The following is a 2,163-nucleotide window of genomic DNA, read 5'->3' as shown; positions in this document are numbered from 1 at the left end:
CTGCTGAACAGGGTGGGGTGCATGGGAAGGGTTATACCACATGAGCTGGGGATTTGACAGCTCTGGGAAGGGTCCTTCTGCTTATTAGTCGGCTGAGGCAAGAGCAATCCCAGAAGTGCCACTTCTGGCAGAGACCAGGGATCCAGGGGAAGCTGCACAGCTGGCGTAGTGGAACTTGCAGACAGCATTCTGCTTCTAGAGGTTTCTGGCTGGGACTGCTTCCTCATGGCTGGGCTGCACGCACTCCTCAGCCCAGCCCCTATCAGTGCAGCTGTGATGTGATGTGATCCCCGGAATGAAGGGGCAGCTTCTCAGGGGTTCATACGCTCCTTGGCAGAAAGGCCTTACGTTTTCAGAGGGAATTTGAGCAGCATCAGCAAATCAGGGTTTGACTTTCCCTGCTTTGACACAAACACACCTTTTCTCTGATGCTCACACTGGTTTATTCATTCTCTCCCCACCAACAACATTGCCATACAGCTCTTTGACTGTTCCCAAATACTAAGTCCTAGGAGAGCTGCGTGTGCAGTACCTCTTTTCCCTGACATTTTTTACTAGGAAACAGACTTCTCACCTGCTTCATGAAATAATTAAAGGGACTTGATGCAGCTTCTTCTCCAGCTGCACGTGGTTAACTTGCATCCCAAAAGCAAGCATCGTGCCTAATGTACTTTGACAGGGGCATCCTGGTATAAAAGTGGGTCAGTCCAGTGCTGACACCCTGAAGCTTCCTTCACTTTAAAGCACTTGTGCTTTAAGCTCTTACTGCATTACAGACTTAAAACTGTGGGTCTGGCATGGAGCCACCAAGCATGAAGCACCTTCCTCTTCTACAAGGTTGACAGATGCCACGGCTGGATGTTTGGGATGGAGAAAGGGCAGATTCTAACTCCTTGGGCTCTGTTAGTGAGATACAGTCAGCTCAGGAGAACAGCAATTGTCCGGGCATTTCCCTCCTTTCATCTCAGTGTAGCATTAACATGTCCTGTGTTACCCTTAAACACAGAGCTGCACACAACTCACTGAGTCTGCTCCCAGCATCAACTGAACAATGCAGTCCTTTCGGTTTGATCCATTCACAGCCTTGCCGCTGTCCTAATGCCACAAACTTGAATGCCAGGCTTCAGAGCGTATTCCAAATCTGCAGCAACAAGGTTATACACGCAAGCTGTTAACAGCCAGAGTCCTGAGTTGTCAGAGCGCCTCAGGACCATGTCTGTCCTCACTGTAAAATCCTGTGCTATCCAAAAAGAAGAACAAGGCATCTGGAGTGCGGGACCTTTGTGAGCTCTCCTCTTCCTTCGACAAAGGGTCTCTAACCTCACCCTTCTACGTATTTGTTGTACATCTCTGATCTGAAGTGAGCCAAAAGGCACCCATGCAACAGTACATACCCTTTCACTAAGTGGTACCTCCTCGGCAAGCCTGGGGAAATCCCATTTGCTACCGTACGTGATGCAGCAGGACGGACCATCGTGAGTACACAGGCTCACAGCTCATCCAATTCAATATTGTTGCAAGAGGCAACAATAACTCCCAGCCCTTTGCTGCTCTTTTGGCTACGCAATGTGCAGGGACTGGAACCTGAAAGACACTCCCTCCATGGACCCCACCTTTGTGCAGTGTCAACTACACCAAACAGAGGAGACCATTAATCGGTGCCTTGAGAAAGAGGTTGCCATCAGCACACAGAAAGACAAGAAGAAGCGGCATCTTACCATGTGATAGTTAATCATTTCCTGCAGACTGTCTCCAAATTTATCGAGGCACTCCTGCAAAAAAAGGTAAAGAGAACTGGCAGTGAATAGAAGCAGCTGCCCTTCATTCCCAGGGGTTCAACGGCTGAGAGAGACTCTCATTAAGCCACTGAAGGGCCACTCTGCCATTTGGCAAGAAGGCATTTCAAAAACGTCTGACATTGAAGCCATAGGCTTCCTGTCCTTTCCAGTTTAGTGCTGAAATCAACATGTCAGTTGTCACTTGTGTAGGCTGGTTACCTGCGTTTCCTAAATAACTGATGCTTACTGACCTAGATTCCAACAACCTTGCCAGCACTGTGGCTTCTTGAAAGTCCAGTTGTCGTGGTTTAACCCCAGTCGGCAACGAAGCACCACCCAGCCGCTCGCTCACCCTCCCCCCTGTCCCCGGTGGGATGGGGGAGAA

General features: G+C 49.5%; 1 protein-coding gene across 1 annotated transcript in view; it reads right to left on the bottom strand.

Moving 5' to 3' along the window:
* The window catches only part of ACAP3 (ArfGAP with coiled-coil, ankyrin repeat and PH domains 3), a 52,861-nt gene that overhangs the window by 45,676 nt on the left and 5,022 nt on the right, over positions 1-2,163 (bottom strand). Inside the window, exon 3 of the mRNA XM_009325171.1 lies at positions 1,719-1,772. Within this exon, the coding sequence (XP_009323446.1) occupies positions 1,719-1,772 (54 nt within the window). The remainder of the gene's footprint in view (positions 1-1,718; positions 1,773-2,163) is intronic.

The sequence above is a fragment of the Pygoscelis adeliae genome, unplaced genomic scaffold (genome assembly GCF_000699105.1).
Source record: "Pygoscelis adeliae isolate BGI_AS28 unplaced genomic scaffold, ASM69910v1 Scaffold36, whole genome shotgun sequence".
Taxonomy (NCBI): Eukaryota; Metazoa; Chordata; class Aves; order Sphenisciformes; family Spheniscidae; genus Pygoscelis; species Pygoscelis adeliae.
The sequence above is the reverse complement of the archived record's forward strand: the minus strand, read 5'-3'. Positions and strand labels throughout refer to the sequence as shown.